The sequence below is a fragment of the Oncorhynchus keta genome, chromosome 32 (assembly GCF_023373465.1).
Source record: "Oncorhynchus keta strain PuntledgeMale-10-30-2019 chromosome 32, Oket_V2, whole genome shotgun sequence".
NCBI classification, from domain to species: Eukaryota; Metazoa; Chordata; class Actinopteri; order Salmoniformes; family Salmonidae; genus Oncorhynchus; species Oncorhynchus keta.
Genome location: NC_068452.1, coordinates 20,801,545 through 20,817,593, shown reverse-complemented (window position 1 = coordinate 20,817,593; position 16,049 = coordinate 20,801,545). Strand labels below are relative to the sequence as shown.

At 43.7% G+C, this 16,049-nt stretch overlaps 1 protein-coding gene across 2 annotated transcripts in view; it reads left to right on the top strand.

Moving 5' to 3' along the window:
- The first annotated feature begins 3,637 nt into the window (after window positions 1-3,637).
- Window positions 3,638-16,049, top strand: part of LOC118365260 (ATP-citrate synthase) — a 28,452-nt gene continuing 16,040 nt past the window's right edge. The window contains exons 1-6 of one of the 2 annotated variants that reach the window (XM_035747328.2): window positions 3,638-3,838; window positions 8,207-8,386; window positions 11,744-11,866; window positions 14,142-14,204; window positions 14,545-14,735; window positions 15,914-15,993. In XM_035747328.2, coding sequence (XP_035603221.1) covers window positions 8,228-8,386; window positions 11,744-11,866; window positions 14,142-14,204; window positions 14,545-14,735; window positions 15,914-15,993 — 616 coding nt within the window. In that variant the 5' untranslated portion in view covers window positions 3,638-3,838; window positions 8,207-8,227. The remainder of the gene's footprint in view (window positions 3,839-8,206; window positions 8,387-11,743; window positions 11,867-14,141; window positions 14,205-14,544; window positions 14,736-15,913; window positions 15,994-16,049) is intronic. The other variant, XM_035747329.2, reaches the window with a different exon arrangement.

Below are 16,049 nucleotides of genomic sequence, written 5' to 3'. Positions count from 1 at the left end.
AAAAAAAAAAAAAACTTAAACACAACTGCTGTAATGAGTGACTTAATAAACAAATGTGGTTTCTACTGATATTTGAGATGTACAAACTACGGCATAAGGGGACGACAAGATTAGAGGCAAGCCGTAATTTTGATAAAGGCATGAGCATGCTAGGACTGACGTCAACTATATGTTCAGCACTTTTGAAATGTACAGTGACAGAATTCAGAACATGGGCCGTTCTTACAGTGCTCTCCCTGTACACCAAGTCAGAACTGTAGCATAAAGATGGCTTGAAAGCTCTACAATATTTGATTACATTTCTCAACAGGTTATAGGCTACATGTGCACCAAGTCAGAACGAGGTGAAAATAGACAAATATTAGGGTGAGGCATATTGGCTACTAACAGCTTACTACACAACATACACTTAGTATTACTTTCTTAGCTACAGTATACATATCTCCCTGGCATATTACATCCTTTTATGCAGCAGCATACCACACATTTTTGGACTCACCTTGTGCTGTGCTCACTTGAACAGGAAGGTGGAGTGGCGGTCCTTCGTGGGCTAATTTTGTCATCAAAGTCTGGCGTTCTGGATTCATGGTGCTTTCAAGACAACTGGGAACTCGGGGGAGGAAGAAAAAAAAGTTGAATCATGATGACGTCAGTGGTATTCAGGTCGTAGCTCTAGAAAGAGGCCCGAGTTCCCGGTTTACAATTCCAAGTTGGATGAAAATTCAAAACATGTTTTCCCAGTCGTAGCTAGTTTTTCCAGATTTCCCAATTGTCTTCAACTCACTAAAGTCTGATTTTGCACTTTTGAGCATGGCATAAATCATGCTTCATTGACAGCATGGCCAATGTTGAATGTTTATAATTTTGAACTAGGAAGAGACCCTTAATCTTAGACTTGGGACCACACAACTACAGCCACTCCAATGAATAGCAGCCGAATGATTGCTTTGCAATGCTTGCAGTTAGCCACTGATTCCTTCCAAACCACTCATTGTTGAATTTGCGATTTCCATCGGCCATTTATGTCCAATGTCCGATGAGCACCGATACGTTGTATCTATAATTTATCTTCATTATTTCTCTTCATATGACAACGATTAAGCCAGTAGATTGTTGACTTGATTCATGATGACTGCCAGCTATGATTTTGAAAGTATGATGTTGAATGATGATCAGTCCAATCAAAGCTACTGTAGATATAACAGGATTTGACATAATTTTATCTGTGGCCAATGAGCTTGAGCCTTTTTGGATGGGCACTTCTAATGTAACTCTATGGCAGCATCCAAGGGGCTAGAATTTTAGAGCTAAACCCTTAGACATGGCGGTGACGTAGTGTCCACATGAGTGACAGAATACTGAGCCTGTATACTGTATTTTCTGCTGGCTTGCCCCACCACCAGAGAAAGCACTGAGCTTGGCTGAAACACCTGCATTTTGGAGCTGCCTTACTCAAGAAAACAAAAAAGAGACCATGTTTGTATGCGGCTTTATTAACTCAATGATATATATATATTTTTTTATTACATTGTTTGCAAACTGATATGTGACATGTATTAATGCCAAAATAACATGCAAAACAGGCAAGAGACCATGGTGCTAAAAATGTGGGGCTGCCCTGAATGACGTGTCGCCAATGCTGCACACCCATTTTAACAGTTAGGAAGCTATTGACTATTGACACTGTACAGTGAGACTCAGCCATTTTGTTTGTAGCTGGAGAAGTTGACCAGCAGATGGCACTCAGCCTCCGGATACTATTAGTACAATGTATGAAGAGAACATGACCTGAAGTATATTTGTCATCAGGCCAGTCAATGTTTGAATCTCCCAAAACTGAAGTGGCATACTGGTTGCATCCACTTTTGAGGAAGTGTATCCAAGACCAAAGGCTCTCGAACACCCCACTACAACACACACAATCCTACCTTCGTTACATTTTATTCTGGAGCGGCTTTGAGTTGAATGACCCAATTGTCAGACTGTCTAGTGGTGCGCCATCACCTCCCATTGCACCATATTGCACCACAACTGTGCAAGTTTTGATATCAATCATTTACACACCGGTGTGTATGAGAGAAATAATTTGCAACTCTTACCAAGGTCTGTACTGCCAGCTGCACTAGACTGAGGATTACACACACTGACTGTACAGGGCACTTGGCTCATCTGACTAATATGATGCAAACTAGTCTTGCTCCTTCCAAATGAAATTGCTCCACCTTGAAATGGTCTGATTTTATTACACATTTGAATGTATCACCCTGGTTCTGTTTGTCATACTATAATGTACTATCTATCATAGAAAATATATTGCATTGGTTAGACAGCCATTCTGCTGGTGTTGATAAAAAAAACGTTGTTAGCGTTATTTTATTTGGAATTTCATTATTTGTGCACAAGACAATACAAAACGATGTGACGAGAGTTAAAAAAGCAAGTGATAAGTGCATGTGCAGGATAGGTAAAAAATGATTATTCCCTGGGATCCTTTGGACTTCCCTACCCTAAACTCTAACATTAACCCCTTACCCTAACCACAAACCTTATCTAACCTTAATCCTTAACCATTTTCAAATTCAACTAAAATCAGGTTTATATATACAGTAGATGATTCATTTGGGCGTTGTGTTGAAGCCACCCTGCCTCCATCTTGACACCCCCACCGTTGTAAAATATATTTTGGAAGCTATAAAATGCATTTATTAATGTCTACACTCGTTTTGCCACATGTATTATATTAAAGACACCTTAATGCATACTTTTAAATTATATTATGTGAGCTAAACGTTAATATATATATATATAAACATTTCCTTAAAGTATACTTTTTTTAGATGACTAATGTTACTGTCCCCACTACAACTAAAAATATACTTAAATACATTCTATTTTCTTCCTTTAGAACACTTAATTGAAATAGAATTCAATGTATTCCTATGGAGGACTGCTCCTACTGGGGAGGGCCAATATGGCCGACCGGCGGCTTCAAAGCCACTCAATGGCCAAAGATAGAGCATCAGCAATCCTTGGTTTGGTTTAAATGCATTATTGGACGTCTCAAGGATCTCAGATTCCACGAAACCCCAAAAGACTCTGAGGTGCATAAAGGCACCTCCCCCTTTCAAATATTACTCGAACAAAATAAACAAAAAAATGTTATCCTGATTAATCAAACTCAAAAGCAAATCGTTTGGGATTCACACAAATAAAAATACCAGTGTTAAAAAAAGCACACTACTGCAGTTTGTACAATTTACTTGAAGGCAACTGAATGAAAATGCCTTTGGTGAATCATTGGCTACATGTTTATGTATGTATCTATATATGGTCAAGGCCAAGAGCAACGGGAAAATATAAATAGCCTTAATGTAGATGGACTTCAGTTCACTGGTGCCAGAATGTTATAAACCTTTAGTCTAATTGAAAAATGGAGACAATTTTACAGTTTTTTTTATTTTTATATGATGACGTTATTCCATTCTGATTGGCTACAGTACTAAACAGACAATGCCAGCCAATCAGTGTCCTACAGTTGAACAGCGTAGTCGTTTCTTTCAACGACAGGTGGGCGTGAGCGTTATGAAGCAACAGCCATGGGGTGGTGTGACCCAATCAGAGAGCAGGGATATCAGCCAAGTCTATCGTCAGATAGGAAGAGGGGAGAAAACTGAGAACCCAGAAGTGAAATCAGTGGTCCACGCCGACAGCGAAGCCACAGATAGAAGGAGCAGTTAGCGGGATCATTGCCGGCTCATATCGTTTCTCAACCCAAACGATCCTAATCTTCTCAACAGAAAACCTGGGAGATCTTTTCCACAACTCTCAAGATATAAAGGTGATATATATCTATATTTAGATTTATTTGGATGTTTACAGATTGCAAAGAGTAATTGAAAGCTGACTTGAAAGTTACATCAAGTAGTGTAACATGCGCAGTAAATAAAATTAAAAAAGCTAACACAAATAAAGTGTGTGTGTGTGTGTGTGTGTGTGTGTGTGTGTGTGTGTGTGTGTGTGTGTGTGTGTGTGTGTGTGTGTGTGTGTGTGTGTGTGTGTGTGTGTGTGTGTGTGTGTGTGTGTGTGTGTGTGTGTGTGTGTGTGTGTGTGTGTGTGTGTGTGTGTGTGTGTGTGTGTGTGTGTGTGTGTGTGTGTGTGTGCGCGCGCGCGCGAGAGACACTTGGTAAGGGAAAGAAAGAGAGACACAAGACGAGTTGAACTGGTCAATCAACAGTACCAGTCTTGACTTCATACAGAATGAAGACCTTATGAAAGCGTTGTGGCCACAGCTTAACTTACTATAGTTTTTTTTTAAATGTATGTGTCAACTCATGGTCTGTGGCATGTTTATTTGTTTAGAAAATGTCAGTTTTACCCTTAATGTAGTTATTTATTGCCATTTAATCATTTTCACCTATTTCATTCTGTTAGAATGGAAGTCATAATGAATGAATAATTTATTTATATTTGACCTTTATTTAACTTTATGTCTTTGACTAAATCAAATCAAATTTGATTGGTCACATACATATGGTTAGCAGATGTTACTGCGAGTGTAGCGAAATGCTTGTGCTTCTAGTTCCAACAGTGCAGCAATATCTAAAATGTAATCTAACAATTCCACAACAAAACCTAATACACACAAATCTAAGTAAAGGAATGGAATAAGAATATATACATATAAATATATGGATGAGCAATGACAGAGCGGCATCGGCAAGATGCAATAGATGGTATAAAAAAACAGTATGTACATATGAGATGAGTAATGCAAGATATTTAAACATTATTAAAGTGACTAGTGATAATTTATTAAAGTGGCCAATGATTTCAAGTCTGTATGTAGGCAGCAGCCTCTCTGTGTTAGTGATGGCTGTTTAACAGTCTGATGGCCTGGAGATATAATCTGTTTTTCAGTCTCTCGGTCCCAGCTTTGATGTACCTGTACTGACCTCGCCTTCTGTCCCGTCCATGTGGATAGGGGGGGGTGCTCCCTCTGCTGTTTCCTGAAGTCCACAATCATCTCCTTTGTTTTGTTGACGTTGAGTGAGAGGTTGTTTTCCTGACACCACACACCGAGTGCCCTCACCTCCTCCCTGTAGGCGGTCTCATCGTTGTTGGTAATCAAGTCTACTACTGTTGTGTCATCTGCAAACTTGATGATTGAGTTGGAGGTGTGCATGGCCACACAGTCATGGGTGAACAGGGAGTACAAGAGGTGGCTGAGCATGCACCCTTGTGGGGCCCCAGTGTTGAGGATCAACGAAGTGGAGATGTTGTTTCCTACCTTCACCACCTGGGGGCCGCCCATCAGGAAGTCCAGGACCCAATTGCACAGGGCGGGGTTGAGACCCAGGGACTCAAGCTTAATGATGAGTTTGGAGGCTATTATGGTGTTGAATGCTGAGCTGTAGTCAATGAACATCATTCTTACATAGGTATTCTTCTTGTCCAGATGGGACAGGGCAGTGTGATGGTGATTGCATCATCTGTGGACCTATTGGGGCAGTACGCAAATTGAAGTGGGTCTATGGTGTCAGGTAGGGTGGAGGTGATATGATCCTTGACTAGTCTCTCAAAGCACTTCATGATGACAGAAGTGAGTGCCATAGTCATTTAGTTCAGCTACCTTTGCCTTAGGTTTTCTTTTTAAGTCTGAATATTCAAGTGATCATGCATTTTAATAAACTTGGAATCTGATTCATAGAGAATCTTAATTGACACATCATGCATTATTAGTCCACTCTCAAAACACAGCTCTTGCTTTTTTGAAAGCACTTCCTTGCTTTCCCCAAGTTCATTAGTCCAGAACAGATGTCTTCTCTAGTAGGCAGACAGATGCTTCTTTACATTTTTGAAGGACTGAAGTATTTTTGTAATTTCTACCTGTCAGAACCAGGTGCAGATGTTTTGGTGTTATTGTAGTATAAGGGAAGGCAATCTGGAGGTGTAGGGGACCAGGCCAGGTTAAGGTTAATTGCATTCTGACTTCAGTGCTGTGAAAGACAGTGCTTTTTTTTAATCAGATTTTTATCAGAAGAAGCCTGTGTTTCTGCTGTAGGTGTCAGTGGTTTTGATAAGTGTGTGTGTGATATGCATATTTTCTGGTGTGTGTGTGTGCCTTCATCCGTGTGTGTTTGCGTGCTTCAACCACACTTGATCAATGTTATCCGTGCTGGATCATTTATGTTGGCGAGGAGGGGTGATATTTCATAGCGCTGACAAGCTTCTAGCAGAGAGGAAATAGACAGATCTACTGTAGTGAGTCTGTCTCTCCTCCCATCCAGTGTTATATTGGCCTCGGACCAGAGCTATAGTGACTCAGGGAGAAGAGGGATCGATACTGAAGATGCTCCAACACCACCTCCATTCATTTATCTAATCAAGGGCTAATCAAGGGCTAGCAGGGCAGCAGCCCAGAGCAAAGCCTTCTCTGGTAGATACCAGGCTCTTTATCTGAATTCTACCCCCTTTTTCTTGAGTTCCAAATGCTCTCCAATTACCATCTTGTCTTATTGCTGCAACACCCCAACGGGCTCTGGAGAGGGGAAGGTCGGGTCATGTGTCTGCCGAAACATGACCCGCCCAAGCTATGCCTCTTAGCACCCTCTTGGGATCGGACCCCAGGCTGTAGTGACGCTGCAACACTGCGCCACAGGGCTCTTTATCTGATGAAGGACACAGAGGGCAAGTTGACTGGGGTGGTCCATCACTGCAAGAATACTGAAGAGCAACTTGTTGTTTTATTGTCAATTTCTTAGTAGTGATCGTACGGAGACTAGTGACCTGAGTGGGTTTGTATCAGCACAGTAACGGGACACATTTGTCATCATTGATATCCATCTGGTCTGTGGTAAAAGCAATGATAACGCTCTGCCTAGTGAGTGTATCAGGAAACCAAGGCCAAATCAATAACAACAGAATTGCCACATTGTGCTGGCGGAAGGAAAGGGAGGGGGGCTGGGGGATAACGAGGGGGCAGGGGGTGTGGTGGAGGATGGGGGTTGGTCACGTTTGGTACTGTGAGTCTGGACATCCAAGTACCACATTCTGCTGTATAATGAATAATAATTAAATGTTCATTTTAAGAATGATCAAATCCTTTGTCCTGACCCTCTCCAAATATCTCATGTCTGATGTTTATACATGTGTGTTGACAGACAGCTGCCTTTGATAGTCTCTTGGGAATATCCTCAATATCTCAAGTATGGAGTTCCGGGTCACCACGTCATACCAGGACGACCCTTTACCCGTTACAGGGTTTATACACGCGACCATGACATCACCGTAGTCTGACAATCGGGCCATCAGGCTTATCTTGTTTGTGTATGAGGCTGCACGTCTGACACTGACACGTCTCATAATGTGTAGTTCATAGTAGAGAGTCCTCTCCTTCTGGTGTGATGTCCTTTACCAACTGTTTATCCCGAGCACTACAAACACTGACTACACCCTTTATTCAATAGCAGTAGGTTCAAGGTGTGTCTATGTGTGGGTGATTGTTTCTCTGTGTTTGTTTTGAGACAGCAATGCATCAGGCTCTCTGAAGGTTGTTTTATTGTGTGTGTGTGTGTGTGTGTGTGTGTGTGTGTGTGTGTGTGTGTGTGTGTGTGTGTGTGTGTGTGTGTGTGTGTGTGTGTGTGTGTGTGTGTGTGTGTGTGTGTGTGTGTGTGTGTGTGTGTGTGTGTCTGTTTATTGTCCTCTACACAAACTCCAGGCCCCCTCTCTGTGCTGTCTCTGGTGATTAAAGCTGTGTGTCTGTCTAGGGGTTCACCTGATTTTGTTTGAGTGGCAGCCAGATGAGGGCTCATTACTCCATTAGAGTGCAGATCCTAGACCTGGGCTAATCAACTTAGCCTCAGCATCACTGCCTGCCTGGACAAGGTTTTTTTATTTTATAACTGGGCCAATAAAGGATAGCATACTGAAGAGATGACAGGGCAGATCCTACAACATAGAGACCTCCGATCTGCAGTTTGTGTGTAAATGAATAGCTCACTATATACCATAATTATCATGTAAGAGACTGCTGTTAAAGGCTGGCCCTATCCTCTCTGATGTGTCATATTTGGGAACATAACTAGAATATCTTCGACTTAATAAGCTAGTCACCCTGTACTGGTATGCACCTGTGGTTATAATCGGGTTTACCTAATCTCTCGCTTTTGACCTGTCTCTCTCTCTCTCTCTCCCTTTCTCCTCTCAGACCACTGTTCTCTGATCTACCATGTCAGCCAAAGCCATCTCGGAGCAGACGGGGAAGGAGTTCCTCTATAAGTATATCTGTACATCTGCAGCTGTCCAGAACCGGTTCCGCTATGCCAACGTGACGACTGAGACCGACTTTGACCGGCTGGCACAGGACCACCCCTGGCTGCTCACTGAGGTAAGGAATAGCTGACCCATCGAAGGCCCATTTTTCTTTAGAACCAAATACCGACCTAGTACCTATGTCTTAACAGCAGCTCTTATGTCATTCAATCACCAACGGTCAATGGCACGACTGTCTTTTCAGACATCCCCTATTTCTTCATAAGGATGACTGACCCACGCAAGGTTAAATGTTTGCTCAAAACAAGGATTACATTACTTTGCAGTCAGTAGATTCAGTTTGGCTACATTTATAGTCATAAATCTGTCTCTATGACTTATCACAGCAGCCACCTTCCCCGACTGCAGCCTGTGTGAAATGCTACATTTTGTTTGCGGACACAATCACTTAGGCTAATGGAAGAGAGAGTAGAGTGGTCTCCTGGCTCTCGTTAGAACCCTAACGTCCTGGCAAGCAGGGCCATCTTCATTCCAGCCACTCTTCTGGCTGTAAAAACGTACATGAAGCAAGGTCGAGAGGAGAATAGAATAGAGGAGAATAGAATAGAGGAGAATGAATGTCCGCATCGTCATCGGAATGCATCAGGAGGAATAAAAAAATGACATCCACAATGGGAGGATACACTCTCTTTAAGAGCAGTCATAATTGCCTCAGAGATGGAGGAGGAGGAGTCTGGGAGAAAGAGGGGTCTAATGGAATTACAGTATGACTCATCTCCCAGGGTAAAATATATATCTCTCTCTCTCCTCCTGTGTCTGACTGTCTCACTCACTCACTCACTCACTCACTCACTCACTCACTCACTCACTCACTCACTCACTCACTCACTCACTCACTCACTCACTCAGCTGGGAGGCTGTTTTAGGGCGTGGAGGAGGATGAGGAGAAGGATAGAGGAGGGCGGGTGTAGACCCAGATACACATGAACCGGTGTGACAGGATTGATTAGGAAATTACATTAACTTTCTCTCTGGGCCCTCTCTGCCTGGTTTTACTGGCAGCACTCCAGATGATAATGGCTCAAGTCTCATAAAGTCCCTTCTCTCTCCATCTCTGATTAACCCAAGAGAGATAGCAGCCAGGGGGAGGATGGAGGAATGGAAGGAGGAACCCGAGAGACTTTTGATAAACAGCTTCTATCTCCAGGCCAACAGTGTAGTCACTGTTACTAGCCGGTTACCACGCGGTACTCTACCCTGCAACTTAGTGACTCCTGCCCAATGTACATAGATTGATTGAACACTGGTCACTTCAATAATGTTTACATATTGTTTTACCTACATCATATGTATATACTGTTTTCTAGTCATGGCTCATCTTCTATAACTACTGCTGTACACACCTTTTCTATTCATATACTGTCTATATAGTGGGCTCCCGAGTGGCACAGCGGTCTAAGTCACTGCATCTCAGTACTAGAGGCGTCACTACAGACCCTGGTTCAACTCCAGGCTGTATCACAACCGGCTGTGATTGGGAGTCCCATAGACAGGCGCACAATTGGCCCAACGTCGTCCGGGTTAGGGTTTGACCAGGGTAGGCCGTCATTGTAAATGAGAATTTGTTCTTAACTGACTTGCCTAGTTAAATAAAAATATATACAGTACCAGTCAAAAGTTTGGACACACCTATTCGTTCAGGGGTTTTTCTTCAATTTTACTATTTTATACGTGGTAGAATAATAGTGAAGACCTCAAAACGATGAAATAACACATATGGAATGATGTAGTAACCAAAAAGGTGTTAAACAAATCTAAATATATTTATATTTCAGATTCTTCAAAGTAGCCACCCTTTGCCTTGATGACAGCTTTGCACACTCTTGGCTACTTTGAAGAATCTCAAATAGATTTTGATTGGTTTTTTTTTGGTTACTACCGAGTCGCGGTTTTGTCTCACCAGAGGTGATGGTCGGATTTGCGTTTATCGTCGAAGGAATGATTGTTACACCGAGGCCTGTACTCTGGAGCGGGATCGATTTGGAGGTGGAGGGTCCGTCATGGTCTGGGGCGGTGTGTCACAGCATCGTCGGACTGAGCTTGTTGTCATTGCAGGCAATCTCAAAGCTGTGCGTTACAGGGAAGACATCCTCCTCCCTCATGTCAGGATGAGCCTGCAGGAAGGGTACCACATGACCCTCCAACATGACAATGCCACCATCTATTCTGCTGTGTGTGATTTCCTGCAAGACAGAAGTGTCAGTGTTCTGCCATGGCAATTGAAGAGCCCGGATCTCAATCTCATTGAGAACGTCTGGGACCGGTTTGATCGGAGGGTGAGGGCAAGGGCCACCCCCCCCCCCCCAGAAATGTCCGGGAACTTGCAGGTGTCTCGGTGAAAGTGTGAGGTAACATCTCATAGCAAGAACTGGCAAATCTGGTGCAGTCCATGAGGAAGAGATGCACTGCAGTACTTAATGCAGCTGGTGGCCACACTTTTGATTTTGCCCCCCCTTTGTTCAGGGACACATTATTCAATTTCTGTTAGTCACTTGTCTGTGGAACTTGTTCCGTTTTATATCTCAGTTGTTGAATCTCGTTATGTTCATACAAATATTTACACATGTTAAGTTTGCTGAAAATAAATGCAGTTGACAGTGAAAGGACATTTATTTTTTATGTGTGTGTGTGTGTGTGTGTGTGTGTGTGTGTGTGTGTGTGTGTGTGTGTGTGTGTTCCTTTCCAAATCATGTCCAATCAATTGAATTTACCACACTCCAATCAAGCTTTAGAAACATCCCAAGGATGATCAATAGAGACAGGATGCACCTGAGCAAAATTTAGAGTCTCATAGCGAAGTCTGAATACTTATGTAAATAAGGTATTTGTGTGTTTTTAAAATTATACATTTGTAAAAATGTCAAAATACCTGTTTTCACTTTGTCATTAAGGGTTATTGTATGTTGATTTAGGAAATGTTTTTATTTGATCAATTTTAGAATTAAGGCTGTAACGTAACAAAATGTGGAAGAGGTCAAGGGGTCTGAATACTTTCCCGGATGCACTATATGTAATATTCCAGACTCGTTCTGATATTTATTTATTTGTACTTTTTTGCAATATGTTTGTGTTACTGCTCTGCTGGAGCTACAAACACAAGCATCTGCAAATCTGCGTACGCTCCCAATACACTTTGATTTGAGGGAGGACCCGGAAACCAAATGCTGAGGATTTGAAGTATATAATGATACCTGAAGTGAACTCGCCCGTTTTGCGCCACACATAAACGTCATCGTGGGCATATAACCTGTTATCATAAACAACAAATGAGCAACGTGTTAATGTGAGGCGAACTACATTATCCTGTCATGGGTAGTCTAGTCTAAGGATGATCACTAAATCACAGTCACTTTATGTCCATTATCCTGGTGTTGTGATGCTAACAGTTGGACCCGTGTTGTCTGGTCCCTAGCGGCTGGTAGTGAAGCCAGACCAGCTGATCAAGCGGCGGGGGAAGCTGGGACTGGTGGGTGTCAACCTGGACCTGAAAGGTGTCCGAGAGTGGCTGAAGACCCACCTCATGAGAGAGACCATGGTAGGTCATTGTGCGCGCACACACACATTCCTGGTCATGCACATTGAAACCCACCTCCCACAAGGCTCTTCAGTCTGCACTGTAGTGAACTCTTTCACTCTGCTCACTGTTTACTCTGTCTCCTGCAGATCATTTGGTTCCACTCAGCCCTCTCTCTCTCTTCTCTTATTTCTCTCTTCATCCCCTCTTTCCCATGCCCACTAGTACTACCCATCCAAGTTAAGTGTGTTTGTTTTTGATGCATGTTAAACGTTGCCTCCAGAGGTGCACAGGTTGCTAATCGTCTCTCGGTCAGGTGCTAGTCAATCGAGCCAGTCAGCCGAGAACGGAGAGTCCTGCCTGTGAGTAAAACGGGTTTCGGTGTAAGCCGAGCACGCTACAGTAGGTCCATCACTCTGTGTGCCACGTACATGTTTGTGTGCTTCATAAACCATGGGCTATGCGAGGGAGTGAGTGTGTGCGGGCTTGCCGTTATAGAGGTAGGCAGCTGTGGGCTGCTGGATATATCACTGGCCAGACATTTTAGATGAAAACGTCAGTCACTGCTGGAGACCATCAATAAGAAATAAATGAATTCACCGTTAAGATGGTGTCGATCTGGATTAGTCCTTTCGTTTCGACTGGCTTGAACAGCCGTTGCTGTTATTTTAGAATCTGGTTAACTTGTTACTGTTATAGAACATGTTTCGCAATATGTTGTGTGTTTTCATCGCTTAGACGTGTTTTTGGGTAGCTGTATATTGGATAGTTAATGTATTTATTACGGATCCCTCTTAGCAGCAGCTACTCTTCCTGGGGTCCAGCAAAATGAAGGCAGTTATACAATTTTAAACAGTACAATACATTCACAACAGATTTCACAACACATTGTGTTCTTTCAGACCCCTACTCTACTACCACATATCTACAACACAGAATCTGTGTGTGTGTGTGTGTGTGTGTGTGTGTAGGTAGGTGCTTGTGCAGTAGCTGGATATTGAGATTAGAGGGTGGTACTGGGTATTATGCTACTGTGTGTGTGTGTGTGTGTGTGTGTGTGTGTGTGTGTGTGTGTGTGTGTGTGTGTGTGTGTGTGAAAGAGACAGGGTGTTGTGTCCGGACAAGAGAGAAGAGGTGGGGTAGAGTTCAGTAACTGTGAACAATTTAGTCTGTCAGCTCGACTTTTTGTTCTCGCTCTCCTCTCACAACCCATCACTCTGTTTCTCCCCATCTTATCAAATCACTATTCCCAGAGGTTGATGACTCCTCGCCTGGCTATTTCCCCCATACTCTTTGACTACATAGCGTCCCTCAGTGATAGGGTGTAACCAGGATAGTGCATGTGTTACCAGGCGAATGGGTGTGAAACTGTCAGTGGTTATTATGCATCATATCAGTTGAATTGACCCATTTTTGGTCCCTACTTTAAGTTTGTGTAAAACTTCAATCATGTTTCTACTTAAAAAAAAAAAACTTTTTGAGCTCCTTAATCAATATATTCCTCCAACCTTTTCTCCCCTTTCTTCTGCCGTCTCCTCCCTCGTTCTCTAGGGAGCAGTGAGAGAATCAGTATGGAGATGATTTCAGGCTAGTTTGGCCTCAGCTCGTCTTTAATCAGATGGCCTCTTTTCTCCCTTCATCGTCCCTCCTTTTTATTCCATCTCTCGGAAATGTCAACCTTCTCCTTTTTCTCCCTTCTTTTTTCTTTTTCTTCTGTCGGCTGACTGCTCTCCCTGGGCAGTCCCTGGTTGTTTTATGCCTGGGGACCTTTTTAACACAGGCATTGTGACAGCCAGCTAAATGAGCTCTTGTTTCACCTAGGACTATACTAGACCGCTGCTCTGTGTGGACGTCATCCTCTGTCCGTTTGGGCATCCCCTTTTTTCAGGCTTTATTCAACTACACTTTCTTGTCCCGTGGCCTGAATATTTAGTTTGTGTCTGCTCTGTGGCCACATTGTGTTCACTTTGGGGCCTTGCGGTGTGTTCATTCATACTGCTTTTTATAGCCTCCCTCTCTCGTTTTCTCTCTCTCTGCTTCTCTCCCTCTATTAGTCCTGAGGGCGTACCTGTAAACAAATGCAGTGTTGCGTTATGATGGGTCCTCCTGACTCGCTACAGCTGGCTCACTTCAAACTGCTCAGAGTAATAGTCATTATAGCATTGTAATCTCCTGTGGGAATCAATGATGGTTTTGCCAAATTAAAAGCTGCCTTTTTGCTCCATCAATTCTCTATTTCTCCCCAACACAATGTCTGTCTGTGAGCTTCTAAATAAGTGCTGTGTGTGTTTCTCAGGTGGGAAAAGCAAAGGGGATCCTGAAGAACTTCCTCATCGAGCCATTCGTAGCCCACAAGCAGGTGAACTATCTACGTGATGCGATTTCTCTAGTCTAGCTACCTCACAGAGGACTGCAGCCGAGCAGGTTGTGTGAGATACTTTTAAAGGGATACTTAAAGGGATACTTTTAAAGGGATAGTTCACCAAAGAAACAATACTATAGTATTTTATTCATTTGTCCACTGTTAATTCCATCCCAAACAGTGATGCACGTCAGCAGTCAAGTTGTCAGGATTGAGCACTTTAAGTACAGAACGAAAACGGGTGATGATGATAGTTTTGGGAGTGAACTACCCAACTGGCTTCTATGGTGTACACGTCTCTGGTCGCCTATAACTGACCGGTGTGTGTCTCCCTCAGGAAGAGGAGTTCTACGTGTGTATCTACGCCACGCGGGAGGGAGACTACGTGTTGTTCCACCATGAAGGAGGGGTAGACGTGGGGGATGTGGACGCTAAGGCCAGGAAGCTTCTGGTAGGAGTGGACGAGAAGCTGACTGAAGACGCAGTGAGGAAACAGCTCCTGACCCATGTCGCTGCGGACAAAAGAGCGTGAGTGGCGCGAAGGCAGTGCATTAATTTCAAAACAGATTTCTACTTTGTGAGGGAGAGAATTTGCACGCGGAAATAACAGGATACTAGATGAATGAAATGTGTGTTTATGGGAGAGAACCTTGTTCATTCTGAGGTAGTGAAGTGGAGGGTTAGAGAGAACCTGTTGTTGTTGCATAAAACTAAAGCTGGCTGGCAAGCAATGGAAGCACCACTCACTACAAAACAGACAGGGGAAAGCGATGGGGAGGTACTCTGTGATAATGCAGTAATGCTGGAGGGAGAAGGAGGGTGAGTTCCATTAGGGAAATGACAAACTCCCTCCACTACGAGCTCGCCTTTCTTCGATCATCCCCCTCCTTTCATCCCCCTTAGCCTTATTCTGAGCCCGTTCCCGGAGCCTGACGTTTATTTTGATGGGCGTGATACAGTGCCCCCCCTCGCTCCAAAATGCTCTCTGTGAAGGCAGGCAGGGCCTGGGGCTGGGCTCACCACAGTCTCGGCTGACATTGAGGAAGATGGCTCTGCACTGTTCACCCCCCCCCCCCCACCCCTCCTTTGGATCCCCGAACGGAGTGGTGGGCCCATCAGAACCTGTCAGTAGGAGAGGAGCTTAGTCACTGTGAGTGCAATGTGTCGGGCCTGACCCCCTCACTCCCTGAGGCCAGGGTTCTCCTGCTAGCTAGAGTAGCCCTCCTGACAGACAGGAGACTGACGTGGTCACAAGGCCACAGAGCTGCCTGCACAGCTGACAGACAGGCAGGCAGGGAGAGAGGAAGAAATACTGCCCCCACCACAGCCACCCAAATTAGATGTTTCCTTCATTGAAGCGACGCTCACCGGCTAATTTACAGGTGCAGTGGAAAAGAGCTGGCTCCTCCTCCAACACTGCCTCCACCCCTCCCTCTTTCTCTCACTTCTTCCTTATTAATGTTGGCTCTGGTTTTTATGGATTTAGTGTTATATAAAGGGTATGACTCACTGTTTGAAAGGAAAGTTCTATGACTAAGGGAAATGAATTAGAATGAACAGTCAGTTGGCAGATCTTCCACTGAACCATATTTATTTCCCTGCACATACTAAGGAGGAGGAAGGGTCTGTCTGCGTTTTAGGGAAAGTTAAAAGGTCAAGGTGTAGCTATAAAACAGTTTTTGTTGGCTGGTTCTTTCTTCCTGCAGGGTTCTGGCCAGTTTCATCGTTGGACTGTTCAACCTGTATGAAGACCTGTACTTCACCTACCTTGAGATCAACCCACTGGGTAGGTCCTGTCATACAATCCTACCACATCCAACCCTCCTACCAACCTCCTACCAC